Genomic DNA, 16,472 nt, shown 5'->3' on the forward strand with positions numbered 1-16,472 from the left:
GAATGACAGAGCAAGCAGGAAATACTAGATACGCGCCTCTGTGGTTGCTATCAGCATACAAAGCATTGGCATGTGAAAGACTTGAGTATAAATAGAGGCGAAGGTTGCAACAAGAATGCACAAGCAGAAGAGCAAACTGATTATTGGTCTGTCTGAGAAGAGAACATTCTTGAGTTATGGGTCTTCTCCTGAGCACCCTCCACAATACCCTAATGAGGTTCACTGGATATGAAGCACGGATACTCATGTTGGGTCTGGATGCTGCCGGGAAAACAACTATCCTGTACAGGCTAAAGCTACAGGAGACGGTCACTACAGTCCCCACCATAGGATTCAATGTAGAGACTGTACAACCCATCCGTAACGTCACCTTCACCGTGTGGGATGTAGGAGGTCAGGACAGGATCAGAGCCCTGTGGAAATATTACTATCAAAACACAGATGGGCTCATATTTGTGGTGGACAGTGCCGACCCTGAGAGATTTCGGGAGGCCAGCTCGGAGCTCAGCGCCATCCTGGAGACTGATGAAATGAGAGGAGTCCCTTTCGTGGTGATGGCTAATAAGCAAGATCTTCCAGGTGCCAGGCGACCAGGAGAACTATCCGAAGAGCTGGAGCTCAGGAAAATGAAAGGGCGCCGGTGGCATGTCCAGGGATGTTGTGCCACCACTGGGGATGGACTTGTCGAGGGGCTGGAGATACTTACTGACTTGGTGAAAGAATTCAAGAAGTGAAAGACTTTTTTGACTTTGTCAACAAGAGAAGAATATCTTGCATGTGATTCTAATTCTGATTCCAGGAAATTTAGTGGGGATTCACAGTCTGTGTGTGAAATTATGCTCCTACAGAAACCTCACAAAATGTATATTAAGGGCCCAAACCAGCTATACTTATATCAACCAACAAAACACACGGAATAAATGGCCACCATTTATAAAAGCATCCAAATTTTGTAAATAATATGATTATGAGTTTGATATACCAGAATTGCACATAAAATACATGGCAGTATATGATTATGAATTTCACATTGAAGAACAAAATTTGGATACTTTTATCAATTTTGGCCATTTGTTCTTTGTGTTTGGTTGGTTGTCGTGTGTGAACTTAGTCTGATGAGTCTTAGAATATTAACATTTAATTTTATAAGTTAATTGTCTTATAAATATGTATTTGAAACATGAATGATATTATTGTCCTTTTTACTATCAAACCCAACTTATCCCATCATCTAAGGCTTTGTTAGCATCTGCGGTTATGGATTCAGTTTCCCTGTTCATGGGAACAGAAGAACGGAATCCCTGCTGGAAATGGATGTGTCCTATGATGGATACGAACATCACCAGTCAGATCCCATTGGCTATAATGAGGTCCATCCAGGTCTGTTCCTGTTCTCCAGCATTTTCCCAGATTAAATAGTGCTGCGCTATTTTGTCCAGCATTTCCTGACAGATCTGGCAGAGCCCTAGGCCGGCTGGACATGGTAGTGTTTGCACTGCAACCAGCGTAACTGGCGAATGGACATTACTGCGCCTTCGTCATCTCTCTTTCAGCTAGCGATGGGTCGTTAACCGTAGAGGCTAGAGTGGAGTTGCTAGAAGGAGGTCTGACGTCATTAGGTCAGATGACTACCATGTCACATCTCTCCAATTGTAAAGAAATTAGTGTTTGCAGAGTTATGTAGTAGATGGAAGATGGTTGGAAGACACCGGGGAGGTTCTGAGGCCGGGAGGTGCATGCAGGGAGCTTTGTGAGGCTTGGGAAGTAGGTAAACCGAGGGTAGAGGCTAGACTGGAGTTGGTGAAAGGAGGTTTTACGTCAGCCGTCACGTGATGCCAGTGGTGATGGGGAGAGCCGGTGGGCGACTGGATGGATGTAGTCGCTGACCCGGATGTGTAGGTATGTAGAGCCTGGCTGGTGTGGGGGGGGTCCGTCAGGGAGAGGGGGGCATCTTATCCATGGTGCAGGGGGTCATGGGGTGCAGTGTGTGACAGAAGGGGTGAAATGGGATTGTTCCCAGTAAGAGAAACCAAGTAATCTTGTAGATATGAGACCTTGTAATGGCTAACAAAAATACATGGTTACAGTGAGCTTTCCAGCCTCTCCGGGTTCCTCCTTGGGCATAAATGGAATAGATCCAAATAGTCATTTATATAAATACATATATACACATGAAAGGGCACAGACACAGTGTGAATAGGGTTGCCACCCGGACGGTAATTCACCGGCCTGGCTGATATTTTTCCCGCCAATATTACAGGCCTGTATTTTGGGTAGATGTGAGGTCACTTAGTGATCTGCACCTGCATGTAGATTGTATGCGATGTGAGCATTTGCAGACTGCAGCGTGTTCTCACGAGTAGATGACGTTTAATTTGATTCACACTAAACATCATCTACTCGCAAGAACATGCTGGCCTGCATCCCGCGCATGCACACAGCCGCTGGATGGCTTTTTGGACAGTTTCTAGTCTCGCGCATGCGCAGAACCAAATTTTGGGCCAGTATTATGTAGTGAGGACACAAGTTGTCACGAGACCTTGGGTGCTGCCTGGCGCAGTGGCGCATGTGCAGCGCATTCTCATGGACGCCGTTGATACACATGTCAGAGTGAGTATCTGAATAAATAATTACCTGGTATGAGCACCTCCAGCAAGGCAGCAACCCTGTCATCAGGCATTATAACGCAAGGTAAACTCCTGGTGAAGATGCTGCAGCACTTGAGGAACATCCTCATCCCAGTCCCAGTACCATGCTATGCACGGTGTGGACATTTTTTGAGCACTTCAGTGTTGTCCTGACTTAAAGTTCAGCAAATTAGTGCTTGATAGCAGGGCTGCTGCACTACTGTAGGTTCAGGGGTGGGCAAAGGCACCAAGGGGGGCACTATTACCACTGGAGCTACTGAGGAGGCCACTATCACCAGCAGCCACTGGAATAATAAAGGAGGAAAAAATGCTATGATAAGCCCTGTCCCAAGACACGCCCCCTTTTTAAACCATGGACGGTATTTTTTCGCGACAAAGGTGGCCACTCTAAATGTAATATCACATATAAAGTTTGATTAGAAAAGTGCTTGCAGTACAGAGCGAGCAGTAAAGTCCGATTTATGACTTCTTATTGTCAGATTTAGGGCGCCCACCCACTGGCGATTTTTTTCCCTGCGAAATTCGCAGCATTTTTTTCTCTGCAGGGGTCTATGGGACTTGTAATGTTAAAATCGCGATCGCGCAAAATCGCAATTTTCCGCGAAATCGCGATGTTGCGCGATCGCGATTTTAACATTACAAGTCCCATAGACCCCTGCAGAGAAAAAAATGCTGCGAATTTCGCAGGGAAAAAAAATCGCCAGTGGGTGGGCGCCCTTACAGGTAAGTTTGGTCAGTAAAAGAATAATAAAATATAAAACAATAAAGGTAAAAATCATCATACAGCTCTACATACACCAGAGCAAGCTGGACTGACTTAGAACATCTACTGCCCTGTTCCCATCATGTTTTTGATCTACACTAAACATGTACCACAGGAAAAGTTTCTAGTGTTACAATAGCCATCGGAGGCCAATAGATTGTCCCTTTGGCCTTTGTCAGGCTTGTAGAGCAAAAAAATGAGGTAAGGGAGAGCGTAGTAGACTGCACTTTGGGATTTAGGCAGTGGGGAAATGAACAGAAAAGAATGGCCTTGTTACTATCTAAATATAATTGGGATTATCTTTGTGGATAGTGCCCAGAGACTTTTCTGAGGGCCAGGTCAAAGCTAAACGCCATCATAGAAGGAACAGATTAAAGAGAATGGATAAATGACCAGCACAAGGGGATAATGGATAAATGACTAGCAGAAGGGGCTGGAAACTAATCTGCTCAGACTGGTGGCTGCCCAGAGAAATCCAGACACCTCAGGTGAGGGATAGTTTAGCTGTCTGGGTGTGGTTTGCTCTTGCCAGCCAATCCCCAGGGTCTGAGCTCACATATAAATACAGGGCTCTTTCAGTGTCTGTTTGGTGTCCAAAGTGAGCAGTCATGATTTCTTCTGTGTGGCTTGTGTTCTGTTACCTTTGTGTGTGGCTTGTGTTCTGTGTGCAGCTTGCTGTGTGGCTTGCATCCTGTTACCTTTGTGTGCAGCTTGCTGTGTGACTTGTGTCCTGTTACCTTTGTGTTGCAACTTATTGTGTGAAATGTGTCCTGTGCTGCTGGATCATGTGTCTCATTGGAGTAGGGACCGTGAGACACGAGGACCCTTGCTCGCTGGGTTCTCGGCTTAAGTGTCTTGGCCAATTCACAAGCTAATCCCTCGTATTTATATTCAGCTATTTCATCTACTTTAGCGTGCGGGGATGTTTGGCGAGTGTGTTGGCCGTTTGTCCTATGTTATGACTGTCCGTGATTCCAGTCCGCAGTATGCAGTTTTCTGTCCAGTCTCTGTTTGTTTTCAGTCCCTTGGTACTCACCCATGTTTTTAGGTCATGTTCATGTGGGCCCGGTGCCTACTTGCCCACACGAATGTAACAACTACATAGAACTACAGGCCCCTGGAGCAACACAAAAGTAACACTTGAAATGTGAATGGGACCTAAGTTTGTAGTAAATCAACTATAGGGCATTACAGATTTTAACTAAGCTTACAATTACAGTAGAATCAAGGATTGTAGTTTATATACTGCATAGCTGATCTTGCTATAAGCCAGAAAAAAACAAAACAAGGAGAGGCAGCAATTCAATCTGGTATCCATTTTTTACTGCATACATGCAAATGCAACATTTCAGCTGACCACAGCCTTTTTCAAGCATGACTAGTGTGTATATACGCTCATTTATACCCAAAGTGACATCATCAAAGCATGCCCACTTAGTGACATCATAACATACATATACTGTATAACAAAAAGTACATAGAAAACAGCATAAAACCATGAACTTAATATATGTATAAAAGTTGGAGCATTTGCATTTATGCTCAGTTTGGAGGAAGTATTCCTACATATAAAGGTATGCATCCTGATTTTTGCTGACTCTATTGGTGAGATGCTTGCCTATCCTGGGGGGGATTCAGGGAATTCAAAAGTTTAATCTCATAAGGCCCTGGAACTTTTCCACTCTGACCAAAAAAAGCATATGGCATCAGACTGGTAGTAAGCTCTGTTCCAAGGTGTCTTGGTTTATGATTGCTCTGCAGTGCAGTTGTCCCTTGACTGGTCAGCAACTAGTGTTTTCATGAGCTATATACGTTGGGGGCCTTTACGCCCATCATGTTGATATTGGACCTCTGACTGCATTATTATCATTATAGTAGACGCTATCTCCTCCTCATCTCTTCAGTTTCCTTTATCATGTTACATAATTTCTCCAGAGCTTCATGAAGACCTTCTCCGGTAATGCCAGAGCAGCCACACACATCCCACTTCCTGGCAGGAATTCCGGGAATTTCGTCAAGTCTAAGATGATGCACAAGTTCGGAAGGCCTACAAGCCCCATCTAGATCCTGCTTGTTGGCCAGTACAATAAATGGCAAGTCATCTGTGTCCGAATGTGTACAATGATAGCGCAGATCCTCCCGAGCTTCGATAAATGTCTCAGTGTCCTTACTGTCTACTACAAAGAAAAAGCCTTGGCGTCCCTCCATAAAATGGCGTATTAAGGGTAGTCCCTTGGCTCCTAAACTAACGTCCCATACGTGAAGTAAGAGGTCCTCAAAGATGTCCAAGGTCTCTACATTGTAATTAGGCGTTGGTACGGGATTCACATTTTCGTTCAGCTTCAGTCTGTACAGTATTGTGGTTTTGCCACTTCCATGAGGTCCAAGGATTAGAATAGAAGCTTTCTTTAGGTGCCTCCTTCCACACAGTCCCTGTACCCTGCTCACCAGGGTGCCCATACTCTACTGCAAGCAGACTGTGACCAGAGAGCTGCACGTTACTGCAGTGTATAGTGGGGAGTGGTGCACCGTAAACTTCTCCAACCTGAGATCACATTCTCCTCCTACTTCCTCCCAGTCACCAGTGTGCTGTGCAATACTCTCCATGCTGGATACTGCTAGGTCACGAGCAAACATCAACAAGAAAAAACTTTATTTGTTCAGATGAGCACAAAAGTATTAAACTTTAGTCTAATTGTTAGATTTTAAAAGGCTACACAAAAGGCTCCGTATTGTAGACAGAATTAACCCCTTGTTAACAGGCGTGTAAAAACAGATTATTATTGGGAATATTGCTTTGTTTAATTTTCTAAGTTTCTGCAGTTGTTCTGAGAACCAATGAACTTAAAGACCTTGATATGAAATGTAGCTTCTCTTTAACCCCTTCGAGACCAGAGATTTTTCTATATTTTTTTACATTTCAATTCACTTTTTAGGGGCTCCTGCCCACGGGCATATATTTGCTGCGAAATCCGCGACGGGCGTCCGTACCCTCTGGATTTCAGTAGTGGATTAAGGGCATGTTCACACGGCGCAGTTTGCCACAGAATTTTGCGCTGCAAATTATTCCTCAAAAGTCACATCAAAAACTATGGTTTTTTTGTTGTGCTTTTTGGCGCAGATCAACACACAGAATTTGCCCTGTCAATGGACAAAATCCACGTGGGAAATTCCAACGCAGAAAATAACATTTCCACAACTTATTGATGCCAAAACACATGGAAACACGAATTTCCGTTTCGGAAATACACAAGTGGATATTGATGGGTTTTTTCTGAAGCAAAATTTACTACAGAAACTGTGTGGCGAATGTACATACCGTAAGGATGGTTTCACACAGGCGATAAAATCGCACTATTTTCACGTGATGCGAGAGTAAGTAAAAACACAGAATTATGAGACCAATGATTTTCAATGGCTTCCTTCACATTTGCGACGTTTTCACTCATGCGATAAAAGAAAAATTGCAGCATGCCCTATCTTTCTGTGTTTTGCATTTTCTTTTTATCTCCCATATTTCCCTATGAAGCCTCCTTTTTATCGCATCGCAACGCATTCATTATCGTGTAGAGATGAGCGAACCTACTCGTTTCGAGTAATTACTCGATCGAGCACCGCGATTTTCGAGTACTTCCGTACTCGGGTGAAAAGATTCGGGGGGCGCCGGGGGGCAGGGGGAGGCGTGGCGGAGCGGGGGGTAGCAGCGGGGAACAGGGGGGAGCCCTCTCTCTCCCTCTCCCCCCCCCACTCCCCTCTGCAATCCCCCACTCACCCACGGCGCCCCCCGAATCTTTTCACCTGAGTACGGTAGTACTCGAAAATCGCGGCGCTCGGGCGAAAAAGGGGCGTGGCCAAGTAGGTTCGCTCATCTCTATTATCGTGCAATGCGCTTTTAACATTAGAAACTCCAACTGACTTTTGCGCAATTTTATCATTAGGCGGCAGCCATGTGATATGCGATTTTTCTCAATAAAGAGCATCACTGACGCTCAAAAATTGCCTGAACACAATTTTGCTGCAAAATTCTGGTCGCCCATATGAAACTAGCCTAATCAGATCCATATAAGCAAAGTTTTATCGGGTGACTAGTTTTTTGGGTTTTTTTGTGTGATGTTGGCGCATTTACTAATTGCAATAAAGTTGCTTGTATACAAAATCCAGGTAAGTCATAAAGTCACTTCCTTTGCTTTCCTCGTTGTCATAATAGGTTATAGTAAAATCTTCCAACATAGCACAGAATGACAGAGCAAGCAGGAAATACTAGATACGCGCCTCTGTGGTTGCTATCAGCATACAAAGCATTGGCATGTGAAAGACTTGAGTATAAATAGAGGCGAAGGTTGCAACAAGAATGCACAAGCAGAAGAGCAAACTGATTATTGGTCTGTCTGAGAAGAGAACATTCTTGAGTTATGGGTCTTCTCCTGAGCACCCTCCACAATACCCTAATGAGGTTCACTGGATATGAAGCACGCATACTCATGTTGGGTCTGGATGCTGCCGGGAAAACAACTATCCTGTACAGGCTAAAGCTACAAGAGATGGTCACTACAGTCCCCACCATAGGGTTCAATGTAGAGACTGTACAACCCATCCGTAACGTCACCTTCACCGTGTGGGATGTAGGAGGTCAGGACAAGATCAGAACCCTGTGGAAATATCAAAACACAGATGGGCTCATATTTGTGGTGGACAGTGCCGACCCTTAGAGATTTCGGGAGGCTAACTCAGAGCTCAGCGCCATCCTGGAGACTGATGAAATGAGAGGAGTCCCTTTCGTGGTGATGGCCAATAAGCAAGATCTTCCAGGTGCCAGGCGACCAGGAGAACTGTCCGAAGAGCTGGAGCTGAGGAAGATAAAAGGGCGGCGGTGGCATGTCCAGGGATGTTGTGCCACCACTGGTGATGGACTTGTCGAGGGGCTGGAGATACTCAATGACTTGGTGAAAGAATTCAAGAAGTGAAAGACTTTTTTGACTTTGTCAACAAGAGAAAAACATCTTGCATGTGATTCTAATTCTGATGCCAGGAAATTTGGTGGGGATTCACAACTTAGTCTGTGTGTGAAATTATACTTTTACAGAAACCTCCCAAAATGTATATTAATGGCCCAAACCAGCTATACTTATATCAACCAACAAAACACACGGAATAAATGGCCACAATTTATAAAAGTATCCAAATTTTGTAAATAATATGATTATGAGTTTGATATACCAGAATTGCACATAAAATACATGGCAGTATATGATTATGAATTTCACATTGAAGAACAAAATTTGGACACTTTTATCAATTTTGGCCATTTGTTCTTTGTGTTTGGTTGGTTGTCATGTGTGAACTTAGTCTGATGAGTCTTAGAATATTAACATTTAATTTTATAAGTTAATTGTCTAATAAATATGTATTTGAAACATGAATGATATTATTGTCCTTTTTACTATCAAACCCAACTTATCCCATCATCTAAGGCTTTGTTAGCATCTGCGGTTATGGATTCAGTTTCCCTGTTCATGGGAACAGAAAAACGGAATCCCTGCTGGAAATGGATGTGTCCTATCATGGATCCGAACATCACCAGTCGGATCCCATTGGCTATAATAAGGTCCATCCAGGTCTGTTCCTGTTCTCCAGCATTTTCCCAGATTAAATAGTGCTGCGCTATTTTGTCCAGCATTTCCTGACAGATCTGGCAGAGCCCTAGGCCGGCTGGACATGGTAGTGTTTGCACTGCAACCAGCGTAACTGGCGAAAGGACATTACTGCGCCTTCGTCATCTCCCTTTCAGCTAGCGATGGGTCGTTAACCGTAGAGGCTAGAGTGGAGTTGCTAGAAGGAGGTCTGACGTCATTAGGTCAGCTGACTACCATGTCACATCTCTCCAATTGTAAAGAAATTAGTGTTTGCAGAGTTATGTAGTAGATGGAAGATGGTTGGAAGGCACCGGGGAGGTTCTGAGGCCGGGAGGTTCATGCGGGGAGCTTTGTGAGGCTTGGGAAGTGGGTAAACCGAGGGTAGAGGCTAGACTGGAGTTGGTGAAAGGAGGTTTTACGTCAGCCGTCACGTGATGCCAGTGGTGATGGGGAGAGCCGGTGGGCGACTGGATGGATGTAGTCGCTGACCTGGATGTGCAGGTATGTAGAGCCTGGCTGGTGTGGGGGGGTCCGTCAGGGAGAGGGGGGCATCTTATCCATGGTGCAGGGGGTCATGGGGTGCAGTGTGTGACAGAAGGGGTGAAATGGGATTGTTCCCAGTAAGAGAAACCAAGTAATCTTGTAGATATGAGACCTTGTAATGGCTAACAAAAATACATGGTTACAGTGAGCTTTCCAGCCTCTCAGGGTTCCTCCTTGGGCATAAATGGAATAGATCCAAAGAGTCATTTATATAAATACATATATACACATGAAAGGGCACAGACACAGTGTGAATAGGGTTGCCACCCGGATGGTAATTCACCGGCCTGGCTGATATTTTTCCCGCCAATATTACAGGCCTGTATTTTGGGTAGATGTGAGGTCACTTAGTGATCTGCACCTGCATGTAGATTGTATGCGATGTGAGCATTTGCAGACTGCAGCGTGTTCTCACGAGTAGATGACGTTTAATTTGATTCACACTAAACATCATCTACTCGCAAGAACATGCTGGCCTGCATCCCGCGCATGCACACAGCCGCTGGATGGCTTTTTGGACAGTTTCTAGTCTCGCGCATGCGCAGAACCAAATTTTGGGCCAGTATTATGTAGTGAGGACACAAGTTGTCACGAGACCTTGGGTGCTGCCTGGCGCAGTGGCGCATGTGCAGCGCATTCTCATGGACGCCGTTGATACACATGTCAGAGTGAGTATCTGAATAAATAATTACCTGGTATGAGCACCTCCAGCAAGGCAGCAACCCTGTCATCAGGCATTATAACGCAAGGTAAACTCCTGGTGAAGATGCTGCAGCACTTGAGGAACATCCTCATCCCAGTCCCAGTACCATGCTATGCACGGTGTGGACATTTTTTGAGCACTTCAGTGTTGTCCTGACTTAAAGTTCAGCAAATTAGTGCTTGATAGCAGGGCTGCTGCACTACTGTAGGTTCAGGGGTGGGCAAAGGCACCAAGGGGGGCACTATTACCACTGGAGCTACTGAGGAGGCCACTATCACCAGCAGCCACTGGAATAATAAAGGAGGAAAAAATGCTATGATAAGCCCTGTCCCAAGACACGCCCCCTTTTTAAACCATGGACGGTATTTTTTCGCGACAAAGGTGGCCACTCTAAATGTAATATCACATATAAAGTTTGATTAGAAAAGTGCTTGCAGTACAGAGCGAGCAGTAAAGTCCGATTTATGACTTCTTATTGTCAGATTTAGGGCGCCCACCCACTGGCGATTTTTTTCCCTGCGAAATTCGCAGCATTTTTTTCTCTGCAGGGGTCTATGGGACTTGTAATGTTAAAATCGCGATCGCGCAAAATCGCAATTTTCCGCGAAATCGCGATGTTGCGCGATCGCGATTTTAACATTACAAGTCCCATAGACCCCTGCAGAGAAAAAAATGCTGCGAATTTCGCAGGGAAAAAAAATCGCCAGTGGGTGGGCGCCCTTACAGGTAAGTTTGGTCAGTAAAAGAATAATAAAATATAAAACAATAAAGGTAAAAATCATCATACAGCTCTACATACACCAGAGCAAGCTGGACTGACTTAGAACATCTACTGCCCTGTTCCCATCATGTTTTTGATCTACACTAAACATGTACCACAGGAAAAGTTTCTAGTGTTACAATAGCCATCGGAGGCCAATAGATTGTCCCTTTGGCCTTTGTCAGGCTTGTAGAGCAAAAAAATGAGGTAAGGGAGAGCGTAGTAGACTGCACTTTGGGATTTAGGCAGTGGGGAAATGAACAGAAAAGAATGGCCTTGTTACTATCTAAATATAATTGGGATTATCTTTGTGGATAGTGCCCAGAGACTTTTCTGAGGGCCAGGTCAAAGCTAAACGCCATCATAGAAGGAACAGATTAAAGAGAATGGATAAATGACCAGCACAAGGGGATAATGGATAAATGACTAGCAGAAGGGGCTGGAAACTAATCTGCTCAGACTGGTGGCTGCCCAGAGAAATCCAGACACCTCAGGTGAGGGATAGTTTAGCTGTCTGGGTGTGGTTTGCTCTTGCCAGCCAATCCCCAGGGTCTGAGCTCACATATAAATACAGGGCTCTTTCAGTGTCTGTTTGGTGTCCAAAGTGAGCAGTCATGATTTCTTCTGTGTGGCTTGTGTTCTGTTACCTTTGTGTGTGGCTTGTGTTCTGTGTGCAGCTTGCTGTGTGGCTTGCATCCTGTTACCTTTGTGTGCAGCTTGCTGTGTGACTTGTGTCCTGTTACCTTTGTGTTGCAACTTATTGTGTGAAATGTGTCCTGTGCTGCTGGATCATGTGTCTCATTGGAGTAGGGACCGTGAGACACGAGGACCCTTGCTCGCTGGGTTCTCGGCTTAAGTGTCTTGGCCAATTCACAAGCTAATCCCTCGTATTTATATTCAGCTATTTCATCTACTTTAGCGTGCGGGGATGTTTGGCGAGTGTGTTGGCCGTTTGTCCTATGTTATGACTGTCCGTGATTCCAGTCCGCAGTATGCAGTTTTCTGTCCAGTCTCTGTTTGTTTTCAGTCCCTTGGTACTCACCCATGTTTTTAGGTCATGTTCATGTGGGCCCGGTGCCTACTTGCCCACACGAATGTAACAACTACATAGAACTACAGGCCCCTGGAGCAACACAAAAGTAACACTTGAAATGTGAATGGGACCTAAGTTTGTAGTAAATCAACTATAGGGCATTACAGATTTTAACTAAGCTTACAATTACAGTAGAATCAAGGATTGTAGTTTATATACTGCATAGCTGATCTTGCTATAAGCCAGAAAAAAACAAAACAAGGAGAGGCAGCAATTCAATCTGGTATCCATTTTTTACTGCATACATGCAAATGCAACATTTCAGCTGACCACAGCCTTTTTCAAGCATGACTAGTGTGTATATACGCTCATTTATACCCAAAGTGACATCATCAAAGCATGCCCACTTAGTGACATCATAACATACATATACTGTATAACAAAAAGTACATAGAAAACAGCATAAAACCATGAACTTAATATATGTATAAAAGTTGGAGCATTTGCATTTATGCTCAGTTTGGAGGAAGTATTCCTACATATAAAGGTATGCATCCTGATTTTTGCTGACTCTATTGGTGAGATGCTTGCCTATCCTGGGGGGGATTCAGGGAATTCAAAAGTTTAATCTCATAAGGCCCTGGAACTTTTCCACTCTGACCAAAAAAAGCATATGGCATCAGACTGGTAGTAAGCTCTGTTCCAAGGTGTCTTGGTTTATGATTGCTCTGCAGTGCAGTTGTCCCTTGACTGGTCAGCAACTAGTGTTTTCATGAGCTATATACGTTGGGGGCCTTTACGCCCATCATGTTGATATTGGACCTCTGACTGCATTATTATCATTATAGTAGACGTTATCTCCTCCTCATCTCTTCAGTTTCCTTTATCATGTTACATAATTTCTCCAGAGCTTCATGAAGACCTTCTCCGGTAATGCCAGAGCAGCCACACACATCCCACTTCCTGGCAGGAATTCCGGGAATTTCGTCAAGTCTAAGATGATGCACAAGTTCGGAAGGCCTACAAGCCCCATCTAGATCCTGCTTGTTGGCCAGTACAATAAATGGCAAGTCATCTGTGTCCGAATGTGTACAATGATAGCGCAGATCCTCCCGAGCTTCGATAAATGTCTCAGTGTCCTTACTGTCTACTACAAAGAAAAAGCCTTGGCGTCCCTCCATAAAATGGCGTATTAAGGGTAGTCCCTTGGCTCCTAAACTAACGTCCCATACGTGAAGTAAGAGGTCCTCAAAGATGTCCAAGGTCTCTACATTGTAATTAGGCGTTGGTACGGGATTCACATTTTCGTTCAGCTTCAGTCTGTACAGTATTGTGGTTTTGCCACTTCCATGAGGTCCAAGGATTAGAATAGAAGCTTTCTTTAGGTGCCTCCTTCCACACAGTCCCTGTACCCTGCTCACCAGGGTGCCCATACTCTACTGCAAGCAGACTGTGACCAGAGAGCTGCACGTTACTGCAGTGTATAGTGGGGAGTGGTGCACCGTAAACTTCTCCAACCTGAGATCACATTCTCCTCCTACTTCCTCCCAGTCACCAGTGTGCTGTGCAATACTCTCCATGCTGGATACTGCTAGGTCACGAGCAAACATCAACAAGAAAAAACTTTATTTGTTCAGATGAGCACAAAAGTATTAAACTTTAGTCTAATTGTTAGATTTTAAAAGGCTACACAAAAGGCTCCGTATTGTAGACAGAATTAACCCCTTGTTAACAGGCGTGTAAAAACAGATTATTATTGGGAATATTGCTTTGTTTAATTTTCTAAGTTTCTGCAGTTGTTCTGAGAACCAATGAACTTAAAGACCTTGATATGAAATGTAGCTTCTCTTTAACCCCTTCGAGACCAGAGATTTTTCTATATTTTTTTACATTTCAATTCACTTTTTAGGGGCTCCTGCCCACGGGCATATATTTGCTGCGAAATCCGCGACGGGCGTCCGTACCCTCTGGATTTCAGTAGTGGATTAAGGGCATGTTCACACGGCGCAGTTTGCCACAGAATTTTGCGCTGCAAATTATTCCTCAAAAGTCACATCAAAAACTATGGTTTTTTTGTTGTGCTTTTTGGCGCAGATCAACACACAGAATTTGCCCTGTCAATGGACAAAATCCACGTGGGAAATTCCAACGCAGAAAATAACATTTCCACAACTTATTGATGCCAAAACACATGGAAACACGAATTTCCGTTTCGGAAATACACAAGTGGATATTGATGGGTTTTTTCTGAAGCAAAATTTACTACAGAAACTGTGTGGCGAATGTACATACCGTAAGGATGGTTTCACACAGGCGATAAAATCGCACTATTTTCACGTGATGCGAGAGTAAGTAAAAACACAGAATTATGAGACCAATGATTTTCAATGGCTTCCTTCACATTTGCGACGTTTTCACTCATGCGATAAAAGAAAAATTGCAGCATGCCCTATCTTTCTGTGTTTTGCATTTTCTTTTTATCTCCCATATTTCCCTATGAAGCCTCCTTTTTATCGCATCGCAACGCATTCATTATCGTGTAGAGATGAGCGAACCTACTCGTTTCGAGTAATTACTCGATCGAGCACCGCGATTTTCGAGTACTTCCGTACTCGGGTGAAAAGATTCGGGGGGCGCCGGGGGGCAGGGGGAGGCGTGGCGGAGCGGGGGGTAGCAGCGGGGAACAGGGGGGAGCCCTCTCTCTCCCTCTCCCCCCCCCCCCACTCCCCTCTGCAATCCCCCACTCACCCACGGCGCCCCCCGAATCTTTTCACCTGAGTACGGTAGTACTCGAAAATCGCGGCGCTCGGGCGAAAAAGGGGCGTGGCCAAGTAGGTTCGCTCATCTCTATTATCGTGCAATGCGCTTTTAACATTAGAAACTCCAACTGACTTTTGCGCAATTTTATCATTAGGCGGCAGCCATGTGATATGCGATTTTTCTCAATAAAGAGCATCACTGACGCTCAAAAATTGCCTGAACACAATTTTGCTGCAAAATTCTGGTCGCCCATATGAAACTAGCCTAATCAGATCCATATAAGCAAAGTTTTATCGGGTGACTAGTTTTTTGGGTTTTTTTGTGTGATGTTGGCGCATTTACTAATTGCAATAAAGTTGCTTGTATACAAAATCCAGGTAAGTCATAAAGTCACTTCCTTTGCTTTCCTCGTTGTCATAATAGGTTATAGTAAAATCTTCCAACATAGCACAGAATGACAGAGCAAGCAGGAAATACTAGATACGCGCCTCTGTGGTTGCTATCAGCATACAAAGCATTGGCATGTGAAAGACTTGAGTATAAATAGAGGCGAAGGTTGCAACAAGAATGCACAAGCAGAAGAGCAAACTGATTATTGGTCTGTCTGAGAAGAGAACATTCTTGAGTTATGGGTCTTCTCCTGAGTACTCTCCACAATACCCTAATGAGGTTCACTGGATATGAAGCACGCATACTCATGTTGGGTCTGGATGCTGCCGGGAAGACAACTATCCTGTACAGGCTAAAGCTACAGGAGACGGTCACTACAGTCCCCACCATAGGATTCAATGTAGAGACTGTACAACCCATCCGTAACGTCACCTTCACCGTGTGGGATGTAGGAGGTCAGGACAGGATCAGAGCCCTGTGGAAATATTACTATCAAAACACAGATGGGCTCATATTTGTGGTGGACAGTGCCGACCCTGAGAGATTTCGGGAGGCCAGCTCGGAGCTCAGCGCCATCCTGGAGACTGATGAAATGAGAGGAGTCCCTTTCGTGGTGATGGCTAATAAGCAAGATCTTCCAGGTGCCAGGCGACCAGGAGAACTATCCGAAGAGCTGGAGCTCAGGAAAATGAAAGGGCGCCGGTGGCATGTCCAGGGATGTTGTGCCACCACTGGGGATGGACTTGTCGAGGGGCTGGAGATACTTACTGACTTGGTGAAAGAATTCAAGAAGTGAAAGACTTTTTTGACTTTGTCAACAAGAGAAGAATATCTTGCATGTGATTCTAATTCTGATTCCAGGAAATTTAGTGGGGATTCACAGTCTGTGTGTGAAATTATGCTCCTACAGAAACCTCACAAAATGTATATTAAGGGCCCAAACCAGCTATACTTATATCAACCAACAAAACACACGGAATAAATGGCCACCATTTATAAAAGCATCCAAATTTTGTAAATAATATGATTATGAGTTTGATATACCAGAATTGCACATAAAATACATGGCAGTATATGATTATGAATTTCACATTGAAGAACAAAATTTGGATACTTTTATCAATTTTGGCCATTTGTTCTTTGTGTTTGGTTGGTTGTCGTGTGTGAACTTAGTCTGATGAGTCTTAGAATATTAACATTTAATTTTATAAGTTAATTGTCTTATAAATATGTATTTGA

The 16,472-nt window shown here is 44.2% G+C and overlaps 4 protein-coding genes and 1 pseudogene across 4 annotated transcripts; 3 read left to right on the plus strand and 2 right to left on the minus strand.

Annotated features, from left to right (window-relative positions):
- On the plus strand, positions 1-1,177 carry LOC136587897 (uncharacterized). The gene has a single exon (XM_066586704.1). The coding sequence runs from the start codon at positions 177-179 to the stop codon at positions 732-734; it is 558 nt and encodes a 185-aa protein (XP_066442801.1). The 5' UTR covers positions 1-176; the 3' UTR covers positions 735-1,177.
- A 3,547-nt stretch (positions 1,178-4,724) lies between these two features.
- On the minus strand, positions 4,725-6,015 carry LOC136587458 (uncharacterized). The gene has a single exon (XM_066586029.1). It carries the CDS (start codon positions 5,869-5,871, stop codon positions 5,293-5,295), a length of 579 nt encoding a protein of 192 aa, XP_066442126.1. The 5' UTR covers positions 5,872-6,015; the 3' UTR covers positions 4,725-5,292.
- Positions 6,016-7,647: 1,632 nt separating this feature from the next.
- On the plus strand, positions 7,648-8,650 carry LOC136588611 (uncharacterized; annotated as a pseudogene).
- Positions 8,651-12,369: 3,719 nt separating this feature from the next.
- LOC136587295 (uncharacterized) lies at positions 12,370-13,660 on the minus strand. The gene has a single exon (XM_066585848.1). It carries the CDS (start codon positions 13,514-13,516, stop codon positions 12,938-12,940), a length of 579 nt encoding a protein of 192 aa, XP_066441945.1. The 5' UTR covers positions 13,517-13,660; the 3' UTR covers positions 12,370-12,937.
- Positions 13,661-15,295: 1,635 nt separating this feature from the next.
- LOC136587891 (uncharacterized) lies at positions 15,296-16,472 on the plus strand. Its single transcript, XM_066586698.1, has one exon. It carries the CDS (start codon positions 15,472-15,474, stop codon positions 16,027-16,029), a length of 558 nt encoding a protein of 185 aa, XP_066442795.1. The 5' UTR covers positions 15,296-15,471; the 3' UTR covers positions 16,030-16,472.

This window comes from Eleutherodactylus coqui, chromosome 13 (assembly GCF_035609145.1).
Source record: "Eleutherodactylus coqui strain aEleCoq1 chromosome 13, aEleCoq1.hap1, whole genome shotgun sequence".
NCBI classification, from domain to species: Eukaryota; Metazoa; Chordata; class Amphibia; order Anura; family Eleutherodactylidae; genus Eleutherodactylus; species Eleutherodactylus coqui.

Coding starts and splice junctions, on each gene's coding strand:
- LOC136587891 (XM_066586698.1), top strand. CDS start 15,472: ATGGGTCTTCTCCTGAGTACTCTCCACAATACCCTAATGAGGTTCACT.
- LOC136587897 (XM_066586704.1), top strand. CDS start 177: ATGGGTCTTCTCCTGAGCACCCTCCACAATACCCTAATGAGGTTCACT.
- LOC136587295 (XM_066585848.1), bottom strand. CDS start 13,516: ATGGGCACCCTGGTGAGCAGGGTACAGGGACTGTGTGGAAGGAGGCAC.
- LOC136587458 (XM_066586029.1), bottom strand. CDS start 5,871: ATGGGCACCCTGGTGAGCAGGGTACAGGGACTGTGTGGAAGGAGGCAC.